The sequence below is a fragment of the Cavia porcellus genome, unplaced genomic scaffold (genome assembly GCF_034190915.1).
Source record: "Cavia porcellus strain 051 isolate PalLab524CR breed Dunkin Hartley unplaced genomic scaffold, mCavPor4.1 scaffold_2, whole genome shotgun sequence".
Classification (NCBI taxonomy): Eukaryota; Metazoa; Chordata; class Mammalia; order Rodentia; family Caviidae; genus Cavia; species Cavia porcellus.
The window spans coordinates 84,117,216-84,133,711 of record NW_026947485.1 but is presented as its reverse complement, the minus strand read 5'-3'; the positions used below and the strand labels follow the sequence as shown (position 1 = coordinate 84,133,711).

Sequence of the window (16,496 nt, the reverse complement as noted above, 5' to 3'; positions counted from 1 at the left end):
TTTTATCTCAATCTCCTTTTTAGTACCTACTTTTTCATTTTGATTCTTTTAATTAAGGGAAAAATACATAAAAAATAGCAGGATATCTTATAGTAACCCACTTTGATTTCCTATTAACTTGATTTGAAACTCTGTATTGCTCTCACCATCTTGTTTTGACTGATTTTCCTCTATTCTGTTATGCTTGATAGTATCAAGTTTGAAAGTATAGGCAACAACTATGAAGACAATAAGATTCAATGTGACGCCCATTCTGGTTGACTATTATCTTTTTTTGAAGTCCTCTAATGTCTCCAATGTTTTGGTTTTATTGGTCTTATTCTTTACTGTTTTGTACAATTTTATTATAACTGATGATACAGGCAATTCTTTTTTAAGATAACAAGAGGCATTATGGTAACCATTTGTGATCACCTTGTATTTTGTTTTTACATTACGTATTATGTCCATCCTTTTGATTTGACTGACTCTGTCCTGGTATGTCACATTTGGTTTTACTTTCTTCAAAAAAAAAAGTAGTAAGAACTGTGGGAGTAGTAAAACCCAAAATGTGTAATTGTCATTGTACAAAAGAAAGGAAAAGAAAGTTCTCTAAAAGATATAACTGCATATATATTTAAGTGTATAAGATAGATAACCATATTACTGAGTTTTGTTGGATCATTGAACAAAACTGTTTGCAGTCTCACTGTTTGAAAGTCCCCTCTATATGCTTTAATTTTGTAACTTCAACAACTATTTCTAAGATGACAATATGTAATTAACTAGTGATTTCCTACTGTTTACTTTTTCTGAAATTCTGTATAACTTGTACCCTTTTTCTGTTTTTCTTTCTTTTTTCTCCTTAAAATAAAATTAAAAAGAAAAAAAAATGTTTCCAAAAAGAATGGGAGAGGCAAAAGATGAGAGGAAACACTAAAGAGATGAGAAACATCTAAATAATGAACATGTTTTACATGAGTTTATGCTGAACCTCATTAAATGATAGTTAATTATGTAAAATTATATATAAATTATATAATTCATTAATAATTCAGCAGCTCAGTGAAGCTACTGAAAAATCCAATTTCAATTTTTAAAAGCTACCTTTAGGCAGAGTATAATACCAGGAAATACAAACCACACAATGAACTATTGTATGTGGGGAGAGCTCCTCCTGTGCACCTACACACACCCTCCCTTCACTCTACACCTGTCCTACACATTCCCTTCCTGTCAAGGCCTTTATCACACACAGCCGTCACGAGCACTTAAGACACCATTTCCCCCATTTCTTACTTTAAACGAGATCTTTTTTACACTAACAATAAGGATTCTTTTACTTTAATTTTTAAGAAAATGCCAAAAATGCACCATAGTAAACAATGTTTAATTCATTTGGGAAATGCTTCTGAAATCTACTGTTGTTTTAACTAATAAAGAATATATCTCACAGTGTTATTAAACTGACAAAAATTATGTTAGAACACAAAAATGGAAGCCAGGCACAGTGGTGTACGACTTTGATTCCAGCTACACAGCAGAATTCCAAGTTCTGGGCAAGACCTTGCCTCAAAAACAAAAAAAATCCAAAGGGCCAGGGATATGGTTCAGTGGTGAGTGTCTTAAGGTTCAATGCCCAGCAATACTAAAAACAGAAACAAAACAAAAATCTTTTAAATATACTATAATATTCTTTTAGATTTGTAGTCCTATTAAAATTAAATTAGGTAAACACCTCCAATTCCTAAAAAGATTTCATATATACTCAATACCTACGAATGCCCACTGACATAGACAAAACATTCTTTAAAAAAAAGAGAACTTGTTACATGAAGATTAAATTGTGCTGGACTTTTCTAAGTATGTAACTTCCATGTATTTTAAGAGTACCATGTAAACTTGTTTAAAAATACAATCTCATGTAGGTAAAACTGTATTTGAATCCTTCAGAAATTTTAACAAAAGCATAATAAAAGTTCTTACATTATACTGTTCCAGATTTTTCTCCTTATTTGCCTCTGTGTCTTCCAAATCTTTATGTATAGCTGCAATCTGTCTTTTCTTGTCATTTATTGCCTGATCTAAAGACTTGAGTTCTTTTTTAATCCATTTATCTCTGTCTTCTTTCGAGGTAAACTGGCTTCCCCGACCCTGCTTTGCATAAAGATCCGTTCTTTCCTGGGTAGCCTGAGCCAGTCTACACAACATGAAAGAGAGTAAGGTGAAAATAAGAATAAGAAATAACCAAGTTTAATTGCAATCACTAACATCAATAATAGTCCAGCCTTAAAAACTATGTCTAAGACAATGTCAAAATCAACTGCTATACAATACATCTTCCTGGGAAAATAATTTTATGTAACACTAACACTGAAATTACAAATGAAGTCAGGAAGAGTCACCCATACTGTTACTGGATTTCAGGCAAGTCCAGTGAACTCTAGGTCTGAGTGAATAAAACTAGACAATGCTAGTTCCCTATTCTCGGTTACTGTTGAAAGTATTCCAACTAAATTTAACTTCATCAACGTTTTCAACTCCTTTTAATGAAGACACTCTGAAGATGAATAGTCAAGAGAAAACAGTGTCTAAAGTATAGAATACCAAAGTCCAGATTACACAAAACAGTTCACAAAATAGTAAAGGGGAGAAAAACCTGAAGAAAAAAACTGGGCCAAGGATATAACCAGGCAACTCACTAAAATAATGTAAAGAGGTGTAAAAACATAATACACTAAAATATGAGACATTGGCAAATATTAGCAAGTCAAACCAAGGTCTCACGTCCAGATATTACACCAGCACTGGGTGAAGAAAGAAAATTGCAGAATGAAACACACACCATTAGAATAAAAGTCAAAGGTTTAGCTATGCTATTTTGAATAAATGACTGAACCTCTTGGAGAATCAAGTTTGTTGGATTTAAAGTAAGGATGGTGTCAATCTCCTAGGGCTTCTGAGTAGAAATAATGTAAGTGGTGTGTACACAACAGCACAAGACCCACACAGCTGCCTCACACTGGCTATGCTTATTCTGAGGTGGACATTTAACCTTTGCCCTTCATTACAGTGCTAGCGCCACCTTAACCCCCTAGCTACACAGGCGCTATAGAAGAACTATAGAAATTAAGTGTTGGTAAAAATTTCCAGACCTAGCAATTCCTCGTTCTTCTTTTTCTTTTACACTGTTGAATTTAGGTTCTGTTTCTGCCAGTTCTTTCTGCTTTTCTTCTATTTTTTCAAGTAGCTTCTGCCTCTCTTTTAATAAACGTTTCTGTAAAATAAAGCGAGATAAGTAAAAATGCTATGTTTAAAATTTTTTGCTTATTTTTTAAGTCTAACATAAAATGCTTTCTTTTGCATTAAAATTCATAAGAAAACCAACACTGCAACATCAGACATACAAGACATTCAAGCATACAAGCTGTCACAGAAAAGATAGTTCTCCTATCTTTCATTTTTTAGCTTTTGTGTGTGGGGGGGGGGCTGTTTTGTTTTGTTTTGTTTGAAAGAGTCTAGCTATGTAGCTCAAGGTGAATTAGAACTCATGGAGATCCTCCTGCCTCAGTCTCCAAGTCCTGGGGTTACAGGCATGCGCCACCACGCCTGGCTCTTATATTTTTAGCATATTAACTCACCCTTTGTTCACTATTGCCTGCTAATTCATCTTGTAAATCCTTGGCCTTAAGCTCCAGTTTGGTCCTCTGCTTAATTTGCTCCTGTCTTTCAGCACTGAGCTGTTCTTTTTCTTCTTTCATTGCTGAAATCTTTGTTTTCAATTCTCTAACTTGCCGCTCAATATCCTATTCAAAAAGAACCAGAAAAATATGTCAGGCAATTAGCAGTATAGTAGCAGAATCATGTCTCCATCAACCCATCCCTCGTTCTTTTTTCACTCATATCTTTAGTATCACTCCATCTAATAATCCCCTACTCTCCTTTGGTTACCATTCTGCAACTCGTATAAAAAGAGCTCAGTCTGGTCAGAAATACAAGTAAAATTTAATCTTTTTTATAATCTTACCTCCATCTTATCTCTTGCATCTTGCTGGGCATCTCTTAGCTGTCTAGATTTTTCTCCACTAGTTTCTCGCTTAGCAGAAAGCTGAAGAAAATAATCACATCACTTTTAATTTATTTTGTACTTAATATTTCATAATGTACAGTACATTTTTATATCAGCTAAAATAATCTAAGACCATTCATTTAAAAATTTTGTTAACAATCTCCTATAAAACAACTTTGGTTTAAAGTGCCAACAATGCATTTTGTAAAATATATTATAGTATGCTAAGAAAAAGTCACAAAGCTTTAATGATAGTTTGTCTCTCATCTGGTCTGCCTGATACCATCATTACATATTTCAGGTACAAGTATAACAAGTATCACATAGGTCTAGGCATTTTCCTTTCAATAAACTGGAAGGAAAAAAGTATCAGTCACTAATGAATTAAGAGATTTGTAGTTGAGTTTCTAAAAATTAAAAATCATTAAAAAATATAAATACAAGATTTTAGCATATTCATAAAAATAAAATTAATCTTAATTGCACAGGTAAATACTTTACCTCATCAAGTTTAGCACGAGTCTCATTAAGTTCCTGATTATAAATGGTATATTCTAGGGCTCGTCTCATTTTATCCCACTTCTGATACTGAGCTAGTTCTTCCTTTTCTTCCTCTAGAGTATGTAATCTCTCTTCAATGTATTTTAATAACTCATTGATTTTTTCACGTTTGCCCTCTTTAAAAAAAAAAAAAGAATGAGGAGGAAGTGGAGGAACTGAGTAAAATTTTTTATTGTAATTTCACTTTTTAAATATAACATGAACTAAATTTACTTTAAACTACAGCATTATTTAGTATTAGGTGATAACTTAAGATATTAAAATGACATGATTTTTTAAATCAAAGAACTTACACATAGTAAAAGTAATTCTTATATTACATGTGGTAATACAGTTTTGTTTTCAAGTCAACGTGCCTTCCCATAACATTATTTAAAAAAACCCTAACATCAGTGGTGTTACTGATCCCAGTATTTATCAATAGTAGCATTACCTATAGCTATCATATACTGAATGTATGCTCCCAGTCACAAGACTACTTTGCTCCTCTACTCACCACAATTTACAAAATAAGACTACATGGAGAAGCTTCAGACCAGAGATCACTCTAAAGTCATAATGTCTCTGTAATAGTGAGGTTCTAAACCCAGTATGACACTATGCCACAATGTGACATAGCACTTGAAAAGCAAAGTAAAATTTCCATAATAAATGTACTAATGAAGAGTCCAAATTCAAATTTTACATTTATGTGCTCTTGGATAGCTTAAACCTAATGTCAACTGCTAACTCCAACGGGGCCAGAGAAAGAGGGGTTACACTCAACTTTGTCATCACTAACAGTGAGGAGGAAGCTAATCAAAGTACAGCAGCTGACTTGCAAAGGACCTAAAAAAAGTCCTAAAACTTATTTATTCAATTACTGAACATCTCAGACATCACACTGCCTCAGAATAATTTTCTCTCCACTCAGCAAACAGGCAAATTATCATATACTCTAACACTTTTTAACTATTATAGCAAATAAAATAACTTCCTACAAAAAGAAATAACGCGTATAGCACTTATGTTACCTGTTTCTTTCATTAAAGAGATGCTTTCTTCTTTTCGTTCATCATATACCCTAGTACCAGCTACTTCTCTTAATAGCTTTAGTCTCTGAGAATCTGGTGCTGTTGCCATTTGATTAATCTAAAGATTTTAGAAAAATAATTATTATAGAACTATAAACTACAACTGAAGAATATGAACACTACACCTCGAAAAGAGAGTGTGTGTACATATATCTACATAAGGTATATTTTTAGTATATATAGCTTGGCCAATATAATTTATGTAATACATACACTAATATATCTGTATCTCCTTAAATGAAAATCACCAAGTAAAGCTAATACATATATTCATGAAATCTTTGCGGAAAAAACTAACACAATTGAAAATGATCCCATGTCATCATTTTTTTCTTGACAAAAATAAGGTACAAATACACAAGCTACACTCTCAAAGAAAAAGGGAAAATCATCACTGAATACACATTTTTTTTAAAAAAACTATACTATTAGGGGCTGGGGTGTAGCTCAGCGGCATAAGCGCCTGCCTTGCAAGCAGGCAGTCGTGAGTTCGATCCCTGGTACCGATAAAAACGAAAAAAAGACAAAAAAAAAAAAAAAACTATAAAATTAAAAGTAGAACAAGAAACAGCATGCTCCAAATATAGAGAAACTGGTACAACTTAAGTACCACGCAATTTAACAAACAACACTAAAGTCAAAACTGCTGTCACCGCATTCAAAGCTGATGTGACAATCACTTTCACACTCTATAAGCGATCAGGAATCAAAATTGGAAACATGGCCTATCAAAAGTATGCACATCAGAGAGTCCCTAAGACAGCAGTAACCAAAGACAAAACCCCAAACCCACAAATCCCTACTGGAAGGCAAGTTCTAAGTAAAAGAAATTAGCTAAGATACAGTTGAAAATAAAATGAGGCAGCAGCAGAACAATGAGCAACAGTTTGTAGTAGAGCTGCTAAATAACATAATCTCTTTACAGGAAAATAGCACGTAACACTGTGGCAGATTTCTGTTAATGTAAGCTTTGAATACTGAAGTGTGCCAAAATACCTGTATCTCAACAATGGATCTACTTGGTGCCTTAAGGCCACACAAAATACTCATTCCAATCGAAAATAAATCAATGAAAACAAGACAGTAAGGTTCATTTTTGCTTCAGCTTAACAATTAGAGCTAATAAAGAACATTCATCATTCACAAGAAACATACACTTAGAAAAAAAATTTTTACATAAAAAGCACATATAATTGTTTTACCTTTCCTTGTTTAACAATGTAATACGGATTGCTCCGAGAAAAACCAGCACTTTCAAGGAGGTTCATCACATCATTTTTCCTGTTGATAAACACCAAAATTCCTGTTAGGTAATTTTAAAGCACCCAACAACAATGAATAAGCAGACCAGCTCCTGAATTAAATTGCATTAGAATTACAGACTCACCATTAAACCATCCACTGCATCAGCTTCAGAAAACTTTGGGATTCCTATGCTCATCCTCTAAATACAAACTTGCTAAACATAAGGTGATTAATACCTCTTATATATATGAAGTAAAGGAATATTTTAATTTTTTTTAAAAGAAATTATTGCCAGATGTGGTGGCACATGCCTGTAATCCCAGTACTTGGGAGGCTAAGGAAGGAGATCACTGCAAGTTTGAGGCCAGTCTGGGCTACATAAGTGAATTTAGAGCCAGCCTAAACTACACAGTGAGATTCTAAGTCAAACAAAATGAAAAAAGTAAACAAAAAATAAATTGTCAAAGTAAGAAAAAAGCTTACGTGACCATCTTCTTATCTAAGAAATACTGATCCTTTTTGGCACCAATAACTCTCCGAAGTGAAACTTCCTCTTTGTCAATCTAAATGAAAAATGTACAAGCTCCAAGTTAATTTAACATAATAGGAAACTTTTTAGAAACAGATCATTTTAAAGACCTTAACCATATTGGAATCTGGGTCTGTATTAAAAAAAGACCTTAACCATGATTATTTTAGTTTCCATCTCACTGAAGATGATGCTACAAATACTCAAAGATATTTTTTACAGTAGCAATCCTATCTGTTGTTTATCAAAATGTTCATTACAATTTAGAAGACAAAAATCAGGAGTTAAACTATGTAATTATATATTATTTTATAGTAAATATATATAAAAGAAGTAGATCCATAAATGTTTCAAAATACGAAGAAACTAGCTGTATCAATAAAATTCTCATCATTATTACTAAAAGAAAGAGTAAAGTACTTACTGGTAACCGATTGTCTGAATTGTCAAAAATAATTTCCACAAAGGCGGAAATAACACGAGGACCAGTACCCTCCTGAAACATGAGAAAAATGAGAAAATTATCATTTAGGTAGTATTTCATATTAAACATCTTTTTTGGGATGGCAGTGGTATTGTGGATCATTTCCAGAGTCTTGTGCATGAAAAGCATTCTCCCAGAGTCACACCCTCATCCTTATCTTTAAACACTTTTCGAAGTCCAGTATATGGTAACAAGCTGCACTCAAGGGAGAAAAATTTCTGTTAGGATAGTATATACTCTTCTTATCAAAGTATCAGAAACACAGAATCAAGATTTAAAAAAACTTCTCAGTTTTTGATTCTGAAAGAACTATACAGAAGATAACAAACTTGGATTCTGTAAACTAGGAACTTTATTAGACCATAATACCCCACAGTCACCTAATTCTGTCCAGTTGCTAATAACTTATATATACCTTGAGGTTCTTCGAGCCTCATCTTACTGTTGGAAAGAAATAAGAAATCGTGAGATTACCAAAACTCTGTTTTATATGTAATTTTACGACAGAAATTTACACATTTAACATAACACATTTAGACCAAACCATGACACAACTACAAACCAAGTCCAGATCATTTGTAGGTTCTAGAAACTGCAATCACTCAACAAAATGAAGAATGATATGTAAAGAGGCTAATAATTCTCTTAATGCCTATCTGATTTTTTATTCAGATATTGATCCTGATTATGAGCTATGAATTCAAAATGCAGAAAAAAATAAAAGATGGTAAGTGAAACAAAACTCCCTGTGTATGAGACATATTTAAGACATAATGTGGAATCTCATTTTGTCTATAAGTATTTTTCAAAATTTGCTAAGTACCAATTTAGTTTCTGGTTTCAATGGCTGCACTTAAGAGACACACAGTATCACATTTACAAAGGACTGAAACTTGAACAAATGATTTTTTTAACTAAGACTGACAATGTATTTTTTTTAAATACGTAGTAACATCGGAAAGTGATCTCACTCACATGTAACAAAGCCAATCGTTGTTCTGGCCGAAGATGACTAAACTCATCACTGAGAACAAACTGAATTGCTAAAAATAAAAAAGCAGAGTTATTAGTATACTCTAAAAGAAAACTTACTATTTTTTTCATAATTTCTCACACCTTAACAGAATACAGTGTGTCAGGTAACAAACATTGAAGATAACAGACTGCTTCACACAGACAAAATTACCATTGAAAATCTCCCTGTACAGTAGACTAATCAGGTATGAAATGATACAACAAAGATACTAAAAGTTTTCACTAAGCCAGATACAGTAGCTGTCTGGGAGGCTGAGGCAGAAAAATGGCAAGTTCAAGCCCACCCTGGGCAACTGAGGGAGACCCTGTCTGGAAAATAAAAAAGATTTTTAAAAAAGGGCTGGGGATGTAACCCAGTGCAAAGGCCATGGTTCAGTCCCCAGCTGGTGGGGTATTTATTTCTGACTGAAACATGTGAAGAAAGGAAAACAAAGAGAAAACCCTTAGGTACAAACAATGAGAGAAGCAGAACTAGGAGCTACGTCTCATTCAAAACTCACAACTGACTGGTTAGCTTAACATTATACAGTCACGCACTCCATAAAGACAAACCACTATACAGTAGTGATCCCACGGCATTACAAGAGAGCTAAAAAATTGTATTGTCTGGTGAAATCATATCCAAATTACCATCATAGTATAATGCATCTTTCTAAACTTAAGAAAATACTAGGAAATGGTTTAGATTTCTAACTTTATTGCACTGCCTGTACTACCCTTACCTTCTAGACTTAATGAGGAGCCATTCCAACTTCCAGAGTGCCTAATTGGGCTGCAGTGCCCAAGAAACTGAACTCTTAACACTCATAGCCCTCACACCTGAGATTCTGAAATGCACACTCCACTCCAATCTGCTCTCTTGCCATCAGCAAATTACAACCACTGGCGGGTATGCAGTCCACAAATCTTTGGGGTTTACAGTATACTGCACAAAATAAACTGGATCTTTAAACTCCTCTTTTTCTCAAGTACTATCCAACCAAGAAGCTCAAACTTTTCCAACCTATTTCTTTCTTCAATCCAATTCTCTTAAAATATTTTTTCTCCTAAAAAATTTAACACAAGCACTATTATACTTAAATATACTTTAGAGAGAATTTTCAAAGTTCTTCTTACTATCTTCAAACTGACATTAGTCTTTAAGTCTCAAATTCTTTAGACCTTTCCAATTCTTTACAAAAATGATTGTTTTAGACTATGTTCTTAAGTGGTAAAACAGAAATAGTTTTCCCAAATTACAACTTATTCATTTATGTAATTTTTACATATGCATTTATAGTTATTTACTGCATTCAAGTTTTAAAAATGCTTTAATCTATACTATTTCATTTGATTCTCATAACCCACCTAAGAGCAATGGTTTCATTGTTACAATGAAAATAATCCAAGACAGTGTTTTGCTAAGTCTCACGTAATTATTCACTGATACAGAGTAGAATGAAGACATTATACTCCGAAAAGTTTACCTTCTATACTAAGCCATAACCCTATATGTACAAATATTTCTTGGGTTTCATGTCCATATAATCTTAGAAAAGCAATGATTTCAATTAACTTAAAACATCTGTATCTTAATACACTTAGAATTTAAATAATACATACCATAAAAAAAGTTACTTTTTCCAGATCCATTTCTGCCCACTGTAAAATTTCAAAAAGTACAAGTTATTTTATACAGAAAATTAGTAACACAAACTGTTAAATGTGCCAGAATTTTTGAAATCCAATTTTCTAACTCTTTAAAGTTTGAAATTAAATGAATGATGATGAACAAGAGATTAAACAAACCTAAGCAAATGACAGTAATTTTTGTATAAACTTCAGATATTTTTTTAAAACAGACATTTTGATTCTCTTGCTTTTCTCCGTTTAAAATGAACAGACATCAGTAAATATGCTACTTGATACTTATAATTTATAATCATACCAACAGAGGTACAATTCTACTTAATTATATATACATATATCTAGAAATTTAAAGATTTACATATAGTTAACATTCTAAAACACTTCAAATTCTAGAATAGTCTCATGCTAAAACTACATCAACCATACACAGCATGTATAGTCTAACAGAACTACAAATATGCCAGCAATTATGTCCTTTCTCTTACAATCTCATTTCAAACGTAAGCAGCTGTACGTAAAGATATCAAATACTTTTGATTTAATGGGTTATTTTAGTGAAATAGTGTTGAAGTCATCAGTAACTACACTAATCTTTCTCAGTTTTGACTCAAACAGCCTAGACATTTTATCTCCATAGTTATTATCTTTAACAATCTATACGTCAGGCATGGTGACATACACCTCTAATTCCAGCACTCAAGGAGAATGAGGCAGGATTGCAAGCTTGAGCCCAGCTTAGCAAAAGGGCTGGAAAGGTAGCTCAGTGAGAAGGCCTTAGGCTCAATCCCTAGTAAAGTGTACACACATTTCCAAACATACACAAAAGCATACAACAAGCAGCAGAGCCAAATGAGGGCTTTTGCCGGTTAAATCTAGAGCACTATAAGCACCAAAATAACTTCCTAAATATTTATTACTGGCGGGGAGAATAATCCATGAAGCTCATACTCATAGTAAAGAACAATAATTAGGTTAAGAGAGGATTCTTATGTATGGAAAAATACCAAGTTTCAACAATAAAAAGCAAAAAGAGTGCTACAAATAGCATCATTTTATAACCATTAAAAGAAAGGCAAGAGTCATCAAAGGATGCCAAAACTAAGGGAAAATTTCGAAAAGCACAATATTTGCATGATTCAAAAACATCTTCCAAAATGTTAATTAGTTCTAAAGGAAAAAAAAAATAGTAACTACATAGTGAAAACACTGGCTACAATCTTTGGCTAATCATAAGTAACACAGTATCACAGATAAGAGGTAGAAAAACCACATGTGCCTCCATATATGCTACTCTGAAAAGGATAGATCATTTAAGGAACAATGTAGTAACACAATAATGACACAGCCACACTGCCAGGTGGGTGGTACACACATAACTACAGGAATCCACTGTTTGAAATGACACCTGTCTGAGCATCACTCAGAATAGTCAGTATGTAAACAAACGCATTGCCCAAGAGATACTTGGGGTAAACTGGTAAGTGGTTTTATTACTGAAAAGATGGATAAAAAGTGATTAAATTCATTTGTACACCAGTGGTACAAGCCACCCAATGGCAGTCATGCTGGTATCACTGGCAGTTAAAGCCAGCAGAAATGTGTCAAGACAAACCAAAAAAACAAAAACACCAAACAAACAAACAAACAAACAAAAAAACCTCAAGGAAATGACTCAGTTAAAGGAGCAGAAAGAGACATAACTAAATCCAACACTTAACCCTAAATTAGATCCTGTTAATACAGGGAAAAATGCTATACAGAATGCTTCTGGGTCAATCAACATAACTGAAAAATGGACAAATTATGACATTAATATTAAGTTGGTTAAGCTGATAACTGTACTATGATTATGTAAGAGAATTTCCCTGTTCTTACCAAATACATATTGAACCCAGCATAGTGGCACACTCCTCTAATTCCAGGTGTTCAAGAGGCTGAGGATTAGCACCCTTGAGTCTAATTCCCAGTGCCATACAAAAAAAAAAGGCATGAAGTCAGAGGCAAAAAACTCACAATGTACGTAACTTATTCTTAAGAAAAAAATATGCACAGAAAACACAAGAGTGTGTGCAAACAGTAAGACAAGCAGAGACAACGTTAACCACAGGGGAACTAGGTAAAGGATACATTAAATATTCTCTGTACCATTCTTTTTTTTTGTCTAAGGCATGGTGCAATGACGAGGTCTGTCTGAAAATTACCTAACACAACCACAAACCAGCTGTCTTCTTTACAAAGCTTGACCAGCTTTTCCCTCACTACCCTTAGACAGTACCTCCTACTAAGGCCTGAGCAGCTAAACCCTACTGTTTTCTACAAAACTAGGCTAAGACACACTGGTCAGTGGTGCCAAACCTATGGCACACCTGTAACACTGGGCTGTTTATTATCATAAAAGCTCCAAAGGTTCGCCATCACTGGTATGAACTGTTATTAAGAAATTCATGGCTGGCTAGAACTACAATTTAGATTTCTTCTTCTTAGCTTTTATGTTCTCCTATAATATTCTAAACCAATACATATTTCTTTTGTTAGAAGGCTTGAGAGTCTAGGCACAGCAGCTCCACTTTGAAGCTCAGGCAGTCTGGGCAATTTAGCAAGGTTCTGTCTCAAACTAAAATTTAAAAAGGCTGGGAATATTACTCATGGCCAAGAGTACTTGCCTAGTGGGTAGGAGGCCTGTGTTAAATCCCCAGTACTGTTAAACAAACAGGGCTAAAACAATCCTAAAAAGGTGAACTGTATGTAGTCGTTCCTCATCTCCATGGGATAATGATTCAAGGGCAACCCTCCCACACAGTGAACACCAAAATCCAACAATGCTTAAGGCTCTTATATTTAAACAACATATAAGATTTGCACACAACCTACATGTATCCTCTCTGACAATACTTGCAATATGTAATACGTTAATGGTTGAATAGAAGAATAAAAATCAGCTAAAAATCGGCCTCTTGTTACCTTTGCCAATAAATGCTACATACAGTCATCTTGTTCAGAAAATGACAAGGCAAAATGTCTATACATATTCAGTAAAGACTCAACTTACCTCTAACATTTACAGTTTGCACTTGGTTGAATCTAAGGACTGGGAACAGGTAGATAAGGAGGACAAGCTGTGTTTGGTACATGTATCAAACACCCAAGGCTCAGTACAAGAGACAACTGCTTTCAAATCGAGATATTTTTAAGGGTCAAAATCATTAAACAACCAGTGGTATCCTTTTACCACATATTTTTAAAGTCAATCTCAGTACACACTATTTTTGGTCTTAGATTATTAAGTCCTTTATTTTATTTTATTTTTTGAGACAGGGTCTCACTAATGCAGTATCTAGCCGAGGCTAGCCTCAAACTCAATGATCTTCCTGCCTCAGCCTCTGAGTGCCAGAATTATAGGCATGCACCACCATGCCTGGCTACAGAACCTGTTTTTAAAACATGCTTAACCCGATAAAGTCATCTTAGGTGTGTTTTAGTTAACACAAAAGAAAAACTTCTTAGACATATTTCCTTTGTAAAAGTGACTGTTCGGCTGGGCATGGTGGTGGTGTACACCTGAAATTCCAGCACTTAGTAGGCTGAGGAAAGAAGATCACCATGAGTTTGAGGCCAGGCTTGGCTACACAGTGAGTTCAAGGCCAGCCTGAACCACAAAGTGAGACCCTGTCTCAAAAAACAAAGTGACTGTTAGTCCTCATGTTGCAACCAAAGTAGCAAAACAGTTGCCTGACAAAAGTTAAAACTTGAGTTAAAAGTTAATACTTGAGACCTTACAGACATAATCAAATGGTCATGATTTTATAGATCCTTTATAAGATTACTCAACATTTTTGTTAGTTGTAATAGTTCAAATAGACACTATTACCTTAAGAATCTATACCAACTAAATACTATTAATAATCACACTAGCTCTTTATTTTCACACAAATGCCTTCTCATTTAATCTTCCCAAAATCCCTGAAACAAGGTATCATCTACACTTTGCAATGAGAAGAATGAAAAGGTTTAAAAAACAAATTTGAACCACATTCTGTTATTGCTAGCCCCATCAAGCTTATATAGCAGTGCGACTACAGGGGGCAGGGGTGACTGAGAATTTCAATTATGAATAAAGAATGATCATTTTTTAAATAAAGCAATGGTGAGTATTTGAATTAGGATGTGACATATCAAGAACAGAATGGTTCAAATGCTAAATTACTGTTCCCTATAAATTTAAAGCTATTAAGATACATTGCCATACATACAAACTATATTCAAAAATGAGGACTTTCTTGTGGCAAGGGTTGGTACTGGGGGCGGGGGTCCAACAGTGTCCAACTTTGCAAGACAAAGGCTCTACCACTCAGTTATACCGCCAGGCCCCAAAAGCAGTAACTTATGATTGACACCCCAAGATTTTAAGTTTTTACAGTATAGAAACTCAGCAATTCATTAGTGTGACTATCAGACAAAAAAATTTACTTAACATTCAAAGACAACTCCTATGTCCTTAAGCCTCTATACAGACGGACAGAGTGTACTTATCTGCTAACAGATTGTAAATCTGATATAGTAAATCAGAAACACTTACCGATAACATTATGTTTTGAACTGAAAGGATCTACAATTGTTTGATCTCTGTAACTTCGAAAACCCTGGATAATCACCTAATAAAAGAGATATTTTTGAGAACACACAAGAAAAAACTCTAAATCAGCATCTTTTCTTTCTTATCCTTTTTAAGTGCAAAATAGAAAAACTCTGACTTCCATAATAAGAAAAATTCATTCTGGAACGTGGAGATTGAAATTCTGGAAAAAAAATTCAACCTTTTCTCACTACTCTGCCCAATGCAGTGTTTATTTTTGTAAGTCATCCGTTAAGGAATCCTCAAAATCAAGAACACTTGAAGTTAACTGGGTCACTGCACACTGCAATGCCGTAATAAGTCTACCACGCAGACAGACAGCTCCGGGACCACTGCTCTCTCCAGAGCTCAGCCGATACCCCAGCCAGCCCCAAAGAGCCAATGTTCCAAAGGGGCGCTCAGAGGCCGACATATACAACAGAAAAGCGTTCTCCAACTCGTGTGAGTGGGCCCATTCTTGGGGTGGATTCTTGGCGGGAAGGCCTTTCTGACACTAGTAAACAACGGGACGCAGAGACGCCGCTCCGTCCCTAAGAAGCAGGTCCTACTCCCGTACTTCCCGGGTAAACCCTGCGGAAAAGCCCCGGATGACAGCTTACGCCCCCGAGGGGCGCCCAGGCAGAAGAGACTGCCACCCCGCAACCCGCAGCCCCACGCCCTCGCTGGCTGCCAGGGAAGGCCTGGCCCGCTCGCAGCCCGCCCCTCCACAACCCGGGAGCGCCCGCGTCTCTCCCCTCCCCTCCCGTCACACACCCCGCGCGCCCCGCTGGCCCCGGCCCACCGCAGGAGGAGACGAGGCCGCGCGCCACCCGCGCTTAAAACCTCCGCCTCCAAGAGCGGTCTTCACCTAGCCGTGACGGAGGGAGGGACGCGCGGTCCCTACCTGTTTTATGTACATGGTTCTGCGCCCCTCGCCGGGGAGAGGGTCTTCCCCTGGAGCTGCTACAGCCGGGCCGCAGGCTCAGAAGAAGCGCCAGGAGACCCCTCCCCCCCGAGCACCACTCGCTCCCCTCCAGCCAAAGAAAATGGCGGCATGCGGGAAGGCGGAGCCCGCGCCTTGGACGGAACCAAGTTCGAAGCCAAACAAAAAATATATATATATAGGGGAATCAGCTGCTGGTTTGCGCTTCGGTTTTGTCTTCGTTTTACTTTCAAAAACGAGCATTCTTCTCTATTGTTATGTGGTTTCATTTGGCTTAGAAATGTGTGCCTGTTTTCTAAGGGTTAGTTGGAAGTTCTCTCTGGAGAAGTCTTGATTA

The 16,496-nt window shown here is 35.5% G+C and overlaps 1 protein-coding gene across 1 annotated transcript in view; it reads right to left on the bottom strand.

Annotated features, from left to right (window-relative positions):
* Smc3 (structural maintenance of chromosomes 3) overlaps positions 1-16,277 on the bottom strand; it is a 33,246-nt gene extending 16,969 nt beyond the window's left edge. Inside the window, exons 1-13 of the mRNA XM_003475165.5 lie at positions 16,121-16,277; positions 15,181-15,256; positions 10,578-10,616; positions 8,916-8,983; positions 7,881-7,952; positions 7,411-7,490; positions 6,885-6,963; positions 5,623-5,740; positions 4,550-4,725; positions 4,007-4,087; positions 3,621-3,785; positions 3,135-3,256; positions 1,966-2,179 (exon numbers count right to left, since the gene is read on the bottom strand). Coding sequence (XP_003475213.1) covers positions 1,966-2,179; positions 3,135-3,256; positions 3,621-3,785; positions 4,007-4,087; positions 4,550-4,725; positions 5,623-5,740; positions 6,885-6,963; positions 7,411-7,490; positions 7,881-7,952; positions 8,916-8,983; positions 10,578-10,616; positions 15,181-15,256; positions 16,121-16,135 — 1,305 coding nt within the window. The 5' untranslated portion in view covers positions 16,136-16,277. The remainder of the gene's footprint in view (positions 1-1,965; positions 2,180-3,134; positions 3,257-3,620; positions 3,786-4,006; positions 4,088-4,549; positions 4,726-5,622; positions 5,741-6,884; positions 6,964-7,410; positions 7,491-7,880; positions 7,953-8,915; positions 8,984-10,577; positions 10,617-15,180; positions 15,257-16,120) is intronic.
* Between the last annotated feature and the right edge of the window lie 219 nt (positions 16,278-16,496).